The sequence below is a fragment of the Hypanus sabinus genome, chromosome 13 (genome assembly GCF_030144855.1).
Source record: "Hypanus sabinus isolate sHypSab1 chromosome 13, sHypSab1.hap1, whole genome shotgun sequence".
Taxonomy (NCBI): domain Eukaryota; kingdom Metazoa; phylum Chordata; class Chondrichthyes; order Myliobatiformes; family Dasyatidae; genus Hypanus; species Hypanus sabinus.
Window position 1 is genome coordinate 6,469,979 of NC_082718.1, and position 15,555 is coordinate 6,485,533.

At 43.2% G+C, this 15,555-nt stretch overlaps 1 protein-coding gene across 2 annotated transcripts in view; it reads right to left on the bottom strand.

Annotated features, from left to right (window-relative positions):
* LOC132403608 (carboxypeptidase A1-like) overlaps nucleotides 1-6,241 on the bottom strand; it is a 44,945-nt gene extending 38,704 nt beyond the window's left edge. For both annotated transcript variants that reach the window (XM_059987054.1, XM_059987055.1), the window contains exons 1-2: nucleotides 6,156-6,241; nucleotides 1,614-1,684 (exon numbers count right to left, since the gene is read on the bottom strand). In XM_059987054.1, coding sequence (XP_059843037.1) covers nucleotides 1,614-1,681 — 68 coding nt within the window. In that variant the 5' untranslated portion in view covers nucleotides 1,682-1,684; nucleotides 6,156-6,241. The remainder of the gene's footprint in view (nucleotides 1-1,613; nucleotides 1,685-6,155) is intronic.
* Between the last annotated feature and the right edge of the window lie 9,314 nt (nucleotides 6,242-15,555).

Here is a 15,555-nt window from a genome sequence, read left to right on the forward strand (position 1 = left end):
TTTAATAACCCATTGTGTGGCATCATATCAACAACTTCTTTAAAGTCCAAATATGCCACATTAACTTGGTTTCCCATTTCTATTCTGATAGTTACGACTGTCATTTTATTTATCAAGTATGATCTCCCCTGCGTAAATCCAAGCTGACTTTACGCAAACCTGTTATTGTCTTCAAAGTGTCTTGCTACCCCTGCTTTCCTAATGGATCCTAACACTTTTGTTCTTATCAATGTCAGACTAATTAATCTTCGTATTTCTGTGGGTTCTCTCTTCTTTCTTTCTTAAATGATACGTGTATATTTGCCATCTTCCAATCTTTGACAACCATTCTGAAATCTATAGAATTTTGAAAAAAAAAGGCCTGTCAAAGTCATGCCTGATTCCATGTGTTGAAGGGTCCTGGGCTCTGTTTCTACACAAAAAATGGAATCAAATATCATTAAATCTTTTAGTATCTCTCAAAGTCAAAGTCAGGTTTATTGTCAAGGATGCTCAGGTGCAGTGAAAAACATGCAGCAACATCACAGTCACAGAGCGTCATATAAGCAGCATTCACAAGGAAAAGCATAAATTAACTTATACATGATTTTTACCAGAAAGAACACAATTATAACTAAAAAAGACAAAATCCATTTCAGAGATAAGTGGTCATCATGTTGCTAAACTACAGTGATTAGGGTTTTGCCGGACGGTTCAAGAACCGAATGTTTGAAGGGAAGTACCTGGTGGTTTGGGACTTCAGGCTGAGAAATTATGGCAGAGGCTAGATGGTAGACGTTTTTGATTATAGATGATCCCTTCTTGAGGCATTGCCTCTTGTAGGTATTACTGATGATGGGGCAGGATGTGCCCGTGATGTTTTGGGCAGAATCCTAATGTTCTGCTGTTTCTAATGTTCTTATGCATTCAGATTGCCAAACAGTCCATGATACAACCAATTAGGATACTTTAAACCGCTTCTCTGCAGAGGTTTGTTGGATTGTTCAATGACCATATGTCCTTAATCTCCTGAGAAAGACTTTCCTTGTGATTCTATCTATGTACTGGGCCCAGGACAGGCCAGGGGTTGAAAGCTGCAGACTCTCTCCACCATCAACCCCCCCAGTATAGACTGGTGTGCATCCACCTTCCCTCCCCTTCCTGAAGTCAGCATTGAGAGAGAGGTTGTTCTGCCACACCACTTAACCAGCCGTCCCATCTCAATCTGGCAAATTGACTCATCGCCATAGATGATTTGTTCAACAACAGTGGTGTCATTGGCAAATCTGAAGATGTCACGGAGCTGTACTTAGTCATGTGTGTGTAAAGCAGAACAAAGCATGAGTTACACTGTCTATTTTTTATTTCATTTTATTTAACTCAGGCTCTCACCAAACATAAACTCTCAAAGACTACTATCTTCTTGCTTTATTAACTGTAATGTCATACTTAATGCCTTAATATAAATGGATTTCATAAGTGAGCCCTGATTAATCAATGTATTTCTGAAGAGGAAAGGTCTGGGAAGTAATTCCTGTAAGCAGGCTTGACAAGAAAAAGCATGGGGTACTGTGAGTGACTTGGCCACCAACAATTAGCTCTGGAAAACTCCATGATTGAAGGAAGTTACTCACCCAATGTAAGTTACCTGCCTGCGCGCAGCCACAAGAACAATATTGAGGAAGAGCCAGGGAGCCTTCATTGTCTGAGGGAATGAAGAACACGATAGTGCTGTTACTAAACCTCTCCATCTATTTCTTCTTGGTAACTTATCATTAACTTAGTTTGTAACATGGATACTATTATCATTAACATAGTTTCCCTTTTATTACTCCCTTAAAGTGATACTACCACAAATAAGTTAACAAATAATAAGGTGCAAGTACAAGATGAAAAGTGAACAGCATTGCTCTACAGGTGCTTTATATACAATGAGACCTGGGTGGTGGCATGTTCAACAGCAGCGGCCTCTCCGGGGCTAACCAAAGGTGTTTTTAAAACAAGAGAAAATCTGCAGGTGCTGGAAATCCAGGCAACACACACAAAATGCTGGAGGAACTCAGCAGGCCAGGCAGCTTCTACGGAAAAGAGTACAGTCAACGTTTTGGGCCGAGTTTCTTGACTTTTTAAAAAAATATATCTTTTTTACAATTGCAAGACACTGCTGGACATTAAGAACTCCTAGCACTGCAGGTGTACCCCATCAGCGAGCTAGCAGAGGAGATGGACTTGGTGCAAATGTGTCGCTACCTGCTACCGAAAGGTACTGGAATCAGTGCGCGAAGGGGGTGTGTAGTCGACAGCAAACAATTGTCTTGGATGTTCTTCTTGCGATTGCAAATACCTGTTGGACAGTGAATGCTGCAGGTCTGGTTCACTGGTTTATTGGTGAGACCAACAGTCGGGAAGCTGTGTGACCTCGGCTGCAGCACGGTCTAGGCGTCATTCCGCCGTGTCGCCTATTGCAGCTGCTGGAGCAGAGAAGCTGGAACTGGTGTGATCTGGATTGGGGGCTCGTGCTGCCCTCCAGCTTTCGCTCAGTGGAAGACAAGCTGGATTGTGTGTGTGCATTTACAACTGCTGAGGGTTCATTCTTGCCAACAACATTCAGGCTCCATCACTTAGGGATTTGGCTATATATTTTTGTACGTTTACTGCTATCTTATATGTGCTGTGTATGACTGTTGGTACTGTGCTTTTGCACCTTGGCCCCGGAGGAAAGCTGTTTCATTTGGCTGCACTGATAACTGTTCCTGTGTGGTTGTTGTGGTTTGGAGGCTTGCGTCCTTCAATGATCTGAAGAGCTATGTTGGCCGGAGTCAGGGCTTTAAGCTTTGGCTCTTGGTAGGGTCACCCATTACAAACAGGTCAAAGGGTAGAGACCAGACTAGAGTGGTCCACCAGTCCGCCAGGTTTAGGGGTTTAGCTCAGGGCTAACAACCCGACTGGCAAAACAAAACTGTTACGGAGACAGCAATGAAGAATCCTTCTACATCTGAGTGCAAAGGTATTCATGAGTCTCCATGCAGCACTTGCATGACTGACTATAGTGAAAACTGAGAGGAAGCTACTGGCATTATGCAGAAAGCCCTGAACACTGCCTAGACCAATTGGCCAGATAATTGCTCTGGCCAAGGACAGACAGAGATGGAGGGCCTTCATTGCTGCCCAAAATGCTAGCGGCATAACACGCAGTAAGTAAGCGCAAACGGTTGAATGATAAGTAAACTTGAACTTGAACTTTTTTAGGCTTCTTCAATTGTAGTGGAGTTTCCACTGGGTTTTCAACAGAGATTTCAAGACCAATATTACCTCAGATCATTCCTCTTGGCCAAACAAACACAGTAAAACTCAGTGACAAGTGAAAGACCAATCATTACCATTTGGGCACACGTCCTTCACTCGACTGGGACTCACCCTGTAATTGAGGCAGACTGCAAATAAATGGGCAATATACTCCTTCACAGTGCCCACCAATACTCACTGCAATTTACTTATTGACACAGAGCTCACTCATCTCTTCCTAATGCTATTTAACAACATGCTTATTTAAGACTATTTCCTACAAAACTGGAGCTCAAAGCTAAGCTTCTGGCCTGATAGCTTCTCCAGTAACTATTGACTGAATTTCCCTGCCAATCACTGTTGCTGCCTGTCACCTGCTGATGAATTATTTATCAGTGCCTCTTTCACCTCCACATTCAACCATTCTAATGTTCTTCAAATCAATCTTATATCCTTCTTTACTTGCAGCTCAGATGAAACTCTGTGTCCTACTTCAAGTCAAAACCATTCACACCTCACTCCTATGCTTGGTGACCTTCCGAAGCCTCCATCCTACAATCACATCAAATTTAAAATTCTTATCTTTGATTCAAGTCCTTCTATAGCCTGCTGCAGCTTTACAAAATCACTGTGCACTCCCCTACTCCCGGCCACCAATTCTGCGCTCTTAGGCAGTCACCATTTTTAGTTTGGATCTAAGCTCTGCAATCTCTGTAATCAACCTCCTTCTCACCCAAATACTCCTTAAAATTTAGGATCTTAGTCACTCGGACAAGCAGTAAGGCTGATCAACACCTCTACCCACTAACCTAATTGTGTTTTTTTTGTGCTGAATCAGATTTGGAGTAGCAATTATTTCACTGTCCTTTACACTTCGTGCTGGAAGTGACATGAATTTGACTTTTAGTCATTATCTTGTTATTCGTCTCCGTGTTAAATTTTGCTCGTCAACACTCTGGTGACACATCCTAAAAAAGCGTACAAATGCACTCTGTGATAAAATAGATGCATAAAAAGCCAATTAGCCAATGTTAGTAAGAGCTCCAGCTCCCGGCTCTGTGAGAAGTGGCTGCTCTAAGGAGACTACAAATTTAAGCTGTTCCATATGGGATTTTGTTGGCACTGATCTGGCCTAGCAAATGACCACCACCAAAAGCAGAAAACTCGTAAAACTTCATTCCCTAAATTTTGATGAGCTGAGCTGTGGAAGAAGCCGCTTTTCCCTGGCTCCGGATGAGTTAGAGTTCTTGGCTTGGTTTCAGGACTGGAGCATGCAATCGGTCCAGATCTGAAAACAATCCAGAAAAAAAAGTCTTGCCCTGCTGTTTCTCAGAGACAGGACTAATGAGTATGACATCAACGACTCTACAACAGAAGAGCAAATGGGAGTGACTCAGTGCTTCAGTTTAACCCTCTGTTTGCCAGGGTGGATTCATTGACACATAAGAACCTTGTACATTTGTGGTTGATTATACAATCAACCCCATTCCCCGGCAAACCAATCGGTCCACAGGTTCATATAACAAAATCTAGTCACAGTTGTGCATGGACTGAGAAGTGTGTATAGCCAGGCAACAGTCATCTCCCACCAAACTGCCCACCCTTGATATTCAGCATTCACCAGCGCTAAGTCCTCCACTATCTATGCCCTGAGTTTACTATTGACCATGATCTCAGCTAAACCAGCTACGTAAGTATTGTACCTACAAGAGCAGGTAAAAGGCCTGGGTATCCAGGAATGAGTGACTCACTGCCTGACATGCCAAGCCTTTCCACCATCTCAGAAACATGCTAAGAGTATGAAGAAATACTCTGCTTGCCTGGATGAGTGCAGTTGGCCACTGTGGAGGACAAAGTATCCTGTTTTACTGGCACGCAATCCACCACCCTCCTCATCTGTTTCCTCCACTGCCTGTGCATAACAGCTGCAATACCACTCAATCGTGACTGTGGTTACTCACACAAGCTTCCCTGAAAGCATCTCCTAAAGTGAGACCTTTCCTGACAAGAGAAATGAAAACCAATAACCGGGACTAGCATATTGTCAAGCTACACACCAGATCAGAATCTACAGTCCTTCACTAAAGCTGGGTCTACCCCCTGGAAATCTTTCCCAAGGGCACTCTGAAAAAAACCTTCTCCAGGACAGCTGCAATTCACACGTTTGGTTAACCGTGAACTTCTTGAACATAGAATACAGGACAGGACAGCCACAAAGCCATCCATTTTTCTTCCATTCCACGTGCCTATTTAAGAGTTTCTTAAATGTCCCTGCTGTATCTGCTTCCAGCACCATCCCTGGTAGAGCACTTCCCCCACTGCAGCCCAGAAAAAAACGGCAATGGCTTGCCGCTGCTCCAGGCCTCTCGTCATCTTGTGCACCTCTATCACGTACTGAGGGCAACTACGAATGGACAAGAAACGCTGGCCTTCTCAGCCATGATCACCTTCCAAATAAGCAAAATCTAGCAGCAATGAAGGGGCCTTTTGGCCTAAATGGTCCACCTTAGTATTCATGTCCTAACAAGTCTTCTCCACCTTTACTCAATGCCTTCCAACTCCTTCTTCCCCCAAAGCCACCTTCCTCAGTTCGTTTCCCCAGGAGACAAGTTGAGGGTGAATGGGACGAACAGCTCCAGCCCCAGGTGGTCATGTAACTCCCCCACCCCACCCCCATCCTTGCAGATCGCCACAAAAGATCAGCCAACACCCCGCCAAAACTTCACTCACATCGCCCTCACCAGACAGACTCCTAAAAACATACAAGAGCCCTGATGAAGGGTCTTGGTCCGAAGCGTTGACTCTTTATCCCTGCCCACAGAGTGCTTCCCGACCTGCTGAGTTCCCCCAGCATTTTCCGACCCCGAGCTTGTGCCTCTCGCTTCCTTTACCTGGAGCTTTCGGGCCGCTGAACGAATTCCGGCGACCGGAGCAAGCGGGAAGATCACGCCGATTGCGGCAGGATTGTTCGTGTCACTTCTCGTCTCTCTTGCCAAATACCCAGACGAGGGCGGATGCCGCGATGTTCAGCAAACTTGCTCTCTACATTTCCCCACACAGAATCACTAAAATTACGATTGCAGGACGACCGCAAGAATTGAGTTAATTCAGCGCAAAACTTCTTAAAAGCTGTAGCTCTGACCTGTGAAGCTTTTGAACATTTGTTGTACAGCACGGAAATAAGGCCTTTCGGCTCAACTCTTCTATGTGAACTACCTCAGTCTTTTCCCCAGGCTCGGGGAATCAAGAACTAGAGGGCATAAGTTAAGGTGAGAAAAGAGAGATTTAACAGGAAATTGAGGGCAACCTTCTCACCCAGACAGTGGAATGAAATGAGCTGCCAGAGGAAGTGTTTGAGCCAAGTACGGTATAGTACTAGCAATTTAAAAAATACTTGGGACAGGAGCATGGATGGGAAAGGGTTAGAAGGATTTAGGCTAGTTGGGCAAGTAAAACAAGCTTGTATAGGAATCTTGGTTAGCAGGGATCAGATGGGCCAAATGGCTTGTTTCTGTGCTGTATGAGTTCATGACAGGATTAGTTTTACCACAAGGGCATTCAATTATAAATTGAAGTATTACTTTAACTTTGAATTAGAAGTCTTATTGTAGTCATAAATCACGTGTGATGGCTTTAAAGTAAAAACGGATTCTTGCAAGATTAATATGTTTGGAAGACTTTAGTTTGACTGACTATCTTTCATCAATACAGATGTCTGGATTTTACTGTATGTGCCTTTTGTCGTTAGATGTTCTGAGCTGGCAATAGCCCTTCAAAAGTTTGTTACTCGAGGTTTATATGGGAACTTTCCTCAATACTAACAAATGCCACTGATATATCTCTCTCAAATATTATTTTTAGATCTACAACTGCTTTGATATTTCTTCAGATGATAAATATGCACCAACAAGTTAATATTTCATTCTAAGTCTGGCTCTGAATCAATATCCGCATTTCTATAAACAGTTCCTTTCCCTGGTCATTTATGCCACTACATGTTTGCCCATTACTTGGTCTTTACAGCTCCAAACAAATTAGAAATTGGTGTGAACATTTTTCTTTAGATTTCAGAATTATCAAAATCAACAAGAATATTTAGAATCGATCTATCTTGGTTTATCTATCTGGCAACTTGGTTTTTGATTAATTAGACCACCTGGGATATACAGTAGTATAACAAAAAGAAAAGATTTAGTTCAGAAATAGACCATGAGGACATCTGCTCTTGTTCTTCTGGTAGTAGATGGTCATATTCTGGATGGAGGTTGGTGATCAGTGGTGTGCTTCAGGGATTTGTTCTGGGACCCCTTCTCTTTGTGATTTTTATAAATGAGCTGGATGAGGAAACGGAGGGATGGGTTAGTAAATTTGCTGATGACAGGAAGGTTGTGGGTGTTGTGGATAGTGTGTAGAGCTGTCAGAGGTTACAGCGGGACATTGATAGGATGCAAAACTGGGCTGAGAAGTGGCAGATGGATTTCAACCCAGGTAAGTGTGAAGTACAGGTGTAATTCATTTTGGAAGGTCAAATATAATGGCAGAATATAGTATTAATGGTAAGACTTTTGGCAGTGTGGAGGATCAGAGAGATCTTGGGGTCCAAGTCCACAGGACACGCAAAGCAGCTGCGCAGGTTTACTCAGGGGTTAAGAAGGCGTATGGTGTATTGGCCTTCATCAATAATGGGATTGAGTTTAAGAGCTGAGAGGTAATGTTGCAGCTTTATAGGACCCTGGTCAGACCCCACCTGGAGTACTGTGCTCAGTTCTGGTCGTCTCACTACAGGAAGGATGTACAAACTATAGAAAGGGTGCAGAGGAGATTTACAAGGATGTTGCCTGATTTGGGGAACATGCCTTATGAGAATAGGTTGAGTGAACTTGGTCTTTTCTCCTTGGAGCGACAGAGGATGAGAGGTGACCTGATAGAGATGTATAAGATAATGACAGGCCTTGATCATGTGGATAGTCAGAGCCTTTTTTCCCAGGGCTGAAATGGCTAACACGAGAGAGCACAGTTTTAAGGTGCTTGGAAGTAGGTACAGAGGGGATGTCAGGGGTAAGTTTTTTTACCCAGAGAGTGGCCAGTGCATGGAATGGGCTGCCAATGATGGATAGGTACATGGAGCTTAGAAAGAGGGCTATGGGTAACCCTAGGAAATTTCTAAAGTATGTACATGTTTGGCACATCATTGTGGGCCGAAGGGCCTGCATTGTGCTATAGCTTTTCTATGTTTCTTCATTCCAACCTACTTTCCTTTTTCTTATCAACAATATATCCTTTTTAGGTGACCACCAGTAAGAGCTCAAACCAACATACCCGAGAGCTAATACAGTGAAATTTGCACGTAAATCCTTATAGAATCCTTAATAATCTGAACCTGGGTAAAAAAACAGGAAATATTTATAATTTTATCCAAATATTTGAAAGGATTCCTTCATGAACAGGAAGATCACAACAAACTATCTTCCACCTCTGCAGTGACGGAAACCTACAGCGATACGTACCTGTCATAAAGAGAAAGTGACAGGTCAGGAACACGAGAATCTGCAAATTCTGGAAATCCACAAACTTGTGGAGGAACTCAGTAAGTCAGATGGCATCTAGGGAGAGGAATGAACAGTGGGTATTTTGAGCTGGGACTCGTCATCAGGATATCCTGATTTCTTTATGAATGTGGAACATTTGCCTTTCAGAAACTTGGACTGTTTATTCATTTCTATAGATTCTCCCTGACCTAGTGCGCTTCTCCTGCATTTTGTTTGTGTTGAAGGGTGAAGAAGATTTGTTAATTGTCATTTTCATTCGTTTCAATAGGTAGTCATGAAAATATTGAAGATCTAGTTGATAGTAGATGGCGCCTACATAAAACGCTCCTTTGGTTGACATCTTCTGGATAGATCATGAAACCATCTTTTACACGTCTTTTATGTCTTTTACGTCTTTTACGTTTGTCTCTTGAATGTGAACTGCCAAAGCCTGCGTTTCGCTGTTTGGGGTACGTTGGGTGCTTCAGCACTCTGCAGTCTCCAAGAGGGGGCAGAGGCATTGTACGCGAACCTTGTAGCGGGCAGGCTGCAGGACAGGGTGTAAGGCATTGTTTGGCTCCAGCTTGCCAATTAAAACTCCCATTGTTCACCAATTATAGCGACAAGGGAGATTGAGTAATCGAAGGAAGTGCAGAGGGTGAGCACCAGCTGCTTGCCTTTTGATCAGTAGCTCTGTACCACAGAGGGGAGAGCCTACCACTGTGTCCAGCTTTTTGCTGCACTTTGTGTTTGGACTATAGAATCTTTTTTTCAGTCTGATAGCTTTTATATTCTGTGTCTTTTTGTGTGGGGAGAGGGATTTGGGGGTCAGTGTGCCTGATCTGTTTTGCTTGTTTTTTTGTGTGTGTGTGGTGGTGGGGGGGGGGGGGTCAATGTGCCTGATCCATTTTGTTTATTGTCTTTGTGAGGAGGAAGGATTTGGGGGTCGATGTGCCTGATCTGTTTTGTGAGGTTTTTTTTGTGGGGAGGGGAAATTTGGGGGTTGATAATCGTGCTGCCTTTCTTTCCTTGGTTTCATGGCTACTGGAGAATAGAAGAATTTCAGAGTTGTATACTTTGATAATAAATGAACCTTTTATCTTTTAATTCTCTGCAGATAAACATAAGAACATAAGAAATAGGAGCAGGAGTAGGCCATCTGACCCATCGAGCCTGCTCCTCCATTCAATAAGATCACGGCCAATCTGGCCATGGACTCATCTCCATCTACCTGCCTTTTCCCCATAACCCTTAATTCCCCTACTATGCAAAAATCTATCCAACCAGGTCTTGAATATATTTACTGAGGTAGCCTCCACTGCTTCATTGGGCAGAGAGTTCCACAGATTCACCTCTCTTTAAGAAAACCGGTTCCTCCTCATCTCCATCCTAAATCTATTCCCCTGAATCTTGAGACTATGTCCCCTAGTTGTAGTCTCACCTACCAATGGAAACAACTTGCCTGCCTCTAAGCTATGGGAAATCTGTGGGATGCAAGAGTAACACACACACAATGCTGGAGGATCTCAGCAGTTCAGGCAATGCCTATGGAGAGGAATAAAGAGTCAACACCTCAGGTTGTGAACCATCAGGTTCTCAGCCCATTGACTCTTTATTCCTCCTCATAGATGCTACCTGACCTGTCTTCTATGTTTAGTTTCTGTTCAGACCAGCATTAATTGTCCAGGTCAGAAAGTGGAAGTGAGCCACTTCTTGTTCTGCTGAAGGTGAAGGTGCTCTTCCATTGCTGTTGCATACTGAGTTCCAGAGTTTATAACTAGCAAAGATGAAGGTACAGCAATATATTTCCAAATAAGAGTGATCTGTGGCATGCGATTAGTAGTGTTCCCATGCTCCTGCTGTTCTTGTCATGATACAGCCTGGAACAGGCCCTTTTGGCCCAACAAGATCACACCACCCAATTCAACAATTCACCTACTAACTCCTACTTCCTTGGAATGTGAGAGGAAACTGGAGTACCCAGAGGAAACCATGCAGGCACGATAATAACACACAAACTCCTTATAGACAGTGGTGGAATTGAACCCGGGTTATTATCACTGCAATGGGATTACTCTAAACTCTACCATACCTTGATGGTGTCCAGCTTCAGCATGTTACTGATAATAAGGCAAGTGGGCAGCTCAGTGGCTGCCTGTGCCTCACAATTCCAAAAACCTGAATTTAATTCTGTATTTTGGTGCTATCCATGTGGAGATTGCACATTGTCCTTGTGATTTCCCTAGGTGATCCGGTTTCCATCCACATTACAAAGAAGTGGTGGTTAATCTGCTACTGTTAAAAAAAAAACAAATCAAATCAAGTTTAATTATCTTTCAAACCATACATGGATACAGTTAAATGAGACAGTATTCCTCTGGGGCCAAGGTGCATAACATACATTCAAAATAGTGAGAGAGAAAAAGCACACATTGTTATGCAAGAAAACACATGTATAGTCCAAGGCCCTGAGCCACGTGCAAATTGATGGTACGTCTCCAGGTAATCCAGCTTGTCATTCCACCAGCTGAACATTGAAGGGCAGGTCTGAGAGGAGATGCCAGTCCCCAATCGAGAACAGACGCCATGCTACGCTGCCTCTGGCATCCCCTCTCCTGGACTGCAATGGCAGGCAAGCCCATTACTTGAGGCCTAGTACTCGCTACAACTGAGGCCACGCTGCTGCCTCATCGCCTGTCTCTCCACCAAACAAGGGAAATAGGCCTCTTATCCCCCAGATGTACATAAATGGCAAAATGGATATGTGAAAGAGAATGAGACATGGGGTAATTAAGTGAAGGAATGGATCTGACAAGATGCCCTTCTGCAAGCCCATGTGGAGCTGATCAACTTTTCTTGCACTACATAGTGACAATAGCTTTCAACATTCATCAATTACAAAGAAAAGAGGTCGATACAAAGTAACAAGGTACATTCTGAGTGATGCCCTGTAGACAACGGAAAGGCAGTGTCAGTAGGTAAATCACTTGTTGCCAACTAACCAGTTTCTCACCTGCTATTGCAGCCAGGATTTAGGTGGCTGGTCGATCTGAGATTCTGGTTAAGGAAGTTCACATGATGTTAATGGAGGGGTCCCAGCACTGGAATTGGTTAGGTGGTTAGATTGTTCTTGTTGAAGATGCACTTATCAGTCCATGCTTTAATGTTGTGAAATCCTGCTGCATGCAGGGACACTCTGGCCATTTTATTAGCTGGCTACCTTCTGTGCCTAATAAACTGGCTACTGGGTGTATGTCCATGGTCTTCCGCTGCTGCAGTCCATCCACTTCAAGGCTCAATGTGTTGTGCATTTAGAGATGCTCTTCTACACACCACTGTTGTAATGTGTGGTTATTTGAGTTACTGTCAGTTTGAATCAGTCAGGCCATTCTTTCTCTGAGCTCTCTCGATTTTTGCCCACAGAACTGCCACTCACTGGGGTTTTTTTGCTCTTTGCACCATCCTCTGCAAACTCTAGAGACTGTTGTGTGTGAAAATCCCAGGAGATCAGCAGTTCCTGAGATACTCAAACCACCCTGTCTGGCACCAACAATCATTCCACAGTCAAAGTTACTTAGATCACATTCCTTCTCACACTCTGATGTTTGGTCTGAACCACAACCGAGCCTCTTGACCATGTCTGCATGCTTTATTGCACTGAGTTGCTGCCACAAGATTGATTGATTTGATACTTGCATTAATGAGCAGGTGTGCAGGTGTCTCTAATAAAGTGGCCACTGACTGTATGGTTTGCTTCTTTTGCTTAGGAGTTCAATATGATTAGCAAGTTTGCTGACAAAACTAAATTAGGGGGTTCTAGTGATAGTGAAACTGGCTACAATGAATTAGAAAGAGATTCTGTGCATTTAGGGAAATGGGCTGAGATGTGTCAAATGGGTTTCAGCTTAGTAAGTGTAAGGTGATGCATTTTGGACATTCAGACCAATGTAGGGTGGCCTGCATTCTGAATGACCGGGAGTACTAGTGCACAGTTCACTGAAGGTGGCCACGCAAGTAGATAGGGAGATGAAGGAGGCATTGAGCATTCTGGTCTTCGTCAAGTCAAAGCTGTAAATTCAGCAGTAGGGACTTTATGCTGCAGTTAAACAAGTTGTTGGTGAAATCTCACTCAAGGTATTTGGTACACTTTGGCCATCCTGTTGTAGGAAAAGTATTGTCAAGCTGGAGGTGGTGCAGAGAAGACGTACAGACTAGAGGGCTTGGCCACACTGTATGTCTATTGCTTGGAAAGTGGAAGAATGAGAGGCAACCTCACGTAAGTTTATATAATCATGATATGGATAAAGGTATCATGGTATGGATAAAGGTGCACAGTCAATCTTTTCCCTGTGTTGAAGAGTCCAAAACTCAAGGGTGTAGATACAAAATAGAGGGGAGGCTTTTTAAAAAGACCTCAGAGTTAACTTCTTTACATAGAGGGTAGTGAATGAGGTGATAGAGGGTGGATACAATTACAATACTTTAGAGGCACTTGGATAGGTACATGAAAGGGAAGGGCTCGGAGTGTTGTGAGCTGATGTGGCAAATGGTACTAGTAGGGTGGATACTGTAGTTGACATGGACCAGTTGGGTGATAGAGTCTGTTTCTATGCTGTGTGACTCTAGGACTCTAGCACTCTAATATTGACCTAGTTGAATATTATGCAATCATTGGAATATTTGTCCTTATGACAGAAGGTCATTGGTGAAGTAGCAAAAGGTATTTGGGCCCACATCGCTCCCTCAGGAACTCGTTCAGTGCAGATCAGAAATAGCATCTCCACCTCGCTGATAACACTGGCACACCTCACTAACCTCACCAACCTATTGGAATTTTTTGAGGTAATCTCAAATAAGATTGACAAGGGAGAGGGTGTGGATGTTGTGTATTTGGATTTTCAAAAGGCCTTTGACAAGGTGCCGCATAAGAGGCTGCTTAATAAGATGAGGGCCCATGGAATTACAGGAAGGATATTGGAATAGGTGGAGCATTGGCAGAAAGCAAAGAGTGGGAATACAGGGATCCTATTCTGGTTGGTTGCCGGTTACTAGTGGTGTTCCGCAGGGGTCGGTGTCGGGGCTGCTTCTTTTTACACTGTATATCAATGATTTAGATTATGGATTAAATGGTTTTGTGGCTAAGTTTGCCAAGATAGGTGGAGGAGCAGGAAGTGTTGAAGAAATGGAAAGGTTGCAGAGAGACTTGGTCAGTTTAGGAGAGTGGGCAAAGAAATGGCAGATGAGATACAATGTTGAGAAATGTATGGTTGTACATTTTGGAAGAAGAAACAATCGAGCAGATTATTATTTAGATGGGGCAAAAATTAAAAAATCCAAAGTGCTAAGGGACTTGGGGGTTCTAGTGCAGGATACCCTAAAAGTTAACCACCAGGTTGGATCAGCAGTAAGGAAAGTGAATGCTATGTTGGCATTCATCTCAAGAGGAATAGTGTATAAGAGTAAGGAGGTGTTGATGAGGCTCCATGGGGCACTGGTGAGACCCCATTTGGAATACTGTGTACAGTTTTTAGCCCCCTATCTTAGAAAGGATGTGCTGATGTTGGAGAGAGTTCAGAGAAGATTCACTAGAATGATTCCTGGAATGCAGAAACTAACGTATGAGGAACGTTTATCAGCTCTTGGATTGTATTCATTAGAGTATAGAAGAATGAGAGGGGATCTCATAGAAACATTTTGAATGTTGAAAGGGTTGGACGGAGTAGATGTGAAAAGGCTGTTTCCCTTGGTGGGTGAGTCCAGGACTAGAGGTCACACTCTTAGAATTAGAGTGTACCCATTTGAAACAGAGACGAGGAGAATTTTTTTTAGCCAGAGGGTCGTGGATTTATGGAATTCATTGCCACGTACAGCTGTGGAGGCCCAATCATTGAAGGTTTTTAAGGAGGAGATTGACAGGTATCTGATTAGTCAGGATATCAAGGGATATGGGAAAAAAGCCAGAAATTGGAACTAGATGGGAGAATAGTTTAGCTCATGATGGAGTGGCAGAGCAGACTTGATTGGCCAAATTTCCTACTTCTGCTCCTTTGTCTTGTGATCTTGTGAACTTAGGGATGTGTGCTTAGCCCATAGCTCTACTCTCTCTACACCCATGACTGTGTGGCTAGGCATAGAAGTTTAATACCATCTATGAATTTGCTAATGATATTTACAGGAGTGAGGTAGATCAACAGGTTGAGTGGTGCTGCAACAACAAACTTGCACCCAAAGTTAGTAAGAACAAAGATTGTGATTGTGGACTTCAGAAGGGTAAGATGAGGGAACACATACCAGTCCTCAGAGGGATCAGAAGTGGAAAGGGTGAGCAATCTGAAGTTCCTGGGTATCAACATCTCAGTGAATCTATCCTGGGCCCAATGTATCCAGTCCTAATGGTTTCCCTCCGCATTGCTACAGATATTCAGAGTCGGGCACCAGAGTTTAATTTAATACTATTCTTTATTTGTCCTTAACTGTAAGTGTGTGATTATGTTCTGTTGTTTCATGTCTGGGACCTAAATCGAGCAGCTGTGCTTGGGTTGGCTTTACGGTACCTTCCCCACCATACACGGTGGAATGTCCCATTCCTTTAGTAATGCTGATGTGTAAATGTGTAAATGTTGTTTGTGTACTGTATATACGGTAGATACTTTTGTTAATCCTGTAATATAATTGTAAATACATTGTAAAGTGCATCATATTCTGATTCATATGTAGTTTTAAGTTAATTTGTTGGTATTTAAAGATGGTATGTCCTAGTACC